The 1,915-nt window shown below is 55.8% G+C and overlaps 1 protein-coding gene across 1 annotated transcript; it reads right to left on the bottom strand.

Annotated features, from left to right (window-relative positions):
- LOC308127847 (complement C1q-like protein 2) lies at positions 1–1,204 on the bottom strand (the record flags this gene model as incomplete). Its single annotated transcript, XM_080493209.1, has 2 exons — positions 1–180; positions 602–1,204. 2 exons carry the CDS (start codon positions 1,202–1,204, stop codon positions 1–3), a joined length of 783 nt encoding a protein of 260 aa, XP_080349335.1.
- Between the last annotated feature and the right edge of the window lie 711 nt (positions 1,205–1,915).

Here is a 1,915-nt window from a genome sequence, read left to right as displayed (position 1 = left end):
TTAATCGGGGTAGAGGATGAAGCCAGAGAAGGTGCTGTACTTGTTGTTATTGCCCCCGTGCGCTTTGCCGCCGTCCAGTTTGACGTACACCTCGTCTCCAGAGTCCAAGTGCAGCACCGCACTGTTGCTGGCGTAGTCGTAGTTCTGGTCTGCGTCCTGAGCTATGGCGCTGGCCCGAACCTGTGCAGAAGAAGAAGAAGAAGAAGAAGAAGAGGAGGAAGAAGAAAAAAGTCACATATAAACCGCAAAGCCAATGAATTAACACACTGATGACGTGCGGAGTGCGCCTGCAGCGACGCATCCAAAGCGGTTTTTACGCACGAGCGGAAACACCAAACAGAGGACGCAAAACGGGCATTGGACAAAGCCAAACAGATGCCACGGATGTGTTAAATGTTTTTTTAATGCTCAACAATAAAGTCACAGGTGTGACGCGGGTGAAAGAGAGAGAGAGAAAGGGGTAAAGCCACGCCGCGCGCTCTCCGTGCGTAAAAATCGACATTTTGAGCGTCTTTTTACGCAAGATACTCTTTTTTTTATTTATTTTTTTATTATTCCTCAAATCGAACGGATTAATCTCAAACCGCGTTGCCAGTCTTACCTGTCCGTTTTTGCACAGGTCGGCCCACATGCTGGTCCCGTCTCCCCCCCGCATCAGCACATGGTACGTGAAGAAATAGATCCCGGACACATGGCAGGTGAACTTCCCGGTGCTCGCGTCGTAGCTGTTCCCCAAGTTTGTAATCACGTCGTCGAACTTCAACACCTCGTATCCCTCGTGCGGGTTCTTCAGACCCACGTAGAACGCGACCTTAAACCCGCCTCCCGTGGAGTTGCCGTTTCCCTCCGTTTCGCCGGTGTCCCCGCCTGAAGTTCCGACCAGTGCCGGGAACGCCAGCTTGCTGTCGCCGCGCTCTCCCGGCGGGCCCCTCGGTCCCGGGGGTCCTGGCGCTCCCGGTGGTCCCCGGGGTCCCGGTTTGCCCTGGCGTCCCGGTTCCCCCCGGCTCCCCTGCGCCATCGGGGGCAGCGGGGCCGCGTCGTTGGGGCTCTGGGCCACCTCCATGGCCGTCGCGCCTCCCGGTTTGGCGGTGTACGGGTCGCAGACCATCCGACAGGTGCCCATCATCTCGTAGTAGTGGGCGGAGGTCTCGGAGGTGCGGAGCAGCAGTAACGGGACGGCCACGGTGAGGAGCAGCAGAACCATCGCGACGGCGGTCACCGGAACGACCACCGACCACTTCCTCCTCCGCGCCGCACGGGGACCAACGCACGAGAGAAAATCCGTGGAGCCGCTCTGGAGGGGATCGTGACGAGAGGACACAAGGGGGGGGGGGGGTTGGGGGTTGGGGTAAGGGGTTGTTTAGGACGAGACAAACAAAACACACCAAGTTAAGTTCGGGAGCGTAATAAGTCGCTCCAATGACTCGAATTGGCGTCTGGCGGCCCCGCGGTGCGCCACGCGTCCTGGCTGGAGGAAGGATGCGCGCGGACAGCTGCGGTCCTGCGGCGCTCCGCTGCGTCCAGATGTCAAAGTTAGCGAGGATGAGACCGGAAGACGGGCAAAAATAGCTTTCAAATTAAAATCGGCTCCTGCGATGCGGCGAATATAAACCTAAATGACCCAATTTAACCCAATTTATTTGATGCAAACACGACTCCACTCACTGAGGGAACGCGTTGCCTTCATGGCGGGGGGCTACAAATTCATGAAATAGTTTGTGTTCTTGCCTCACAGCGAATAAAGTTGTGGACCGAACCCTGATAAAGAAGTAGAAGACGAATGAAGGGAACATTTGTCCATTTCTCCAGAGCAAGGTGCAATGACTTGCTGCATCATTAACAAAATGCAGCATCAGTGATCCGACTGTCACTCCACTCCTCGATTGAGTGGAAATACAGATTCTCCTGTACATTG

The sequence above is a fragment of the Lipophrys pholis genome, assembly GCF_963383615.2.
Source record: "Lipophrys pholis genome assembly, chromosome: 23".
Lineage (NCBI taxonomy): Eukaryota > Metazoa > Chordata > Actinopteri > Blenniiformes > Blenniidae > Lipophrys > Lipophrys pholis.
The sequence above is the reverse complement of the archived record's forward strand: the minus strand, read 5'-3'. Positions and strand labels throughout refer to the sequence as shown.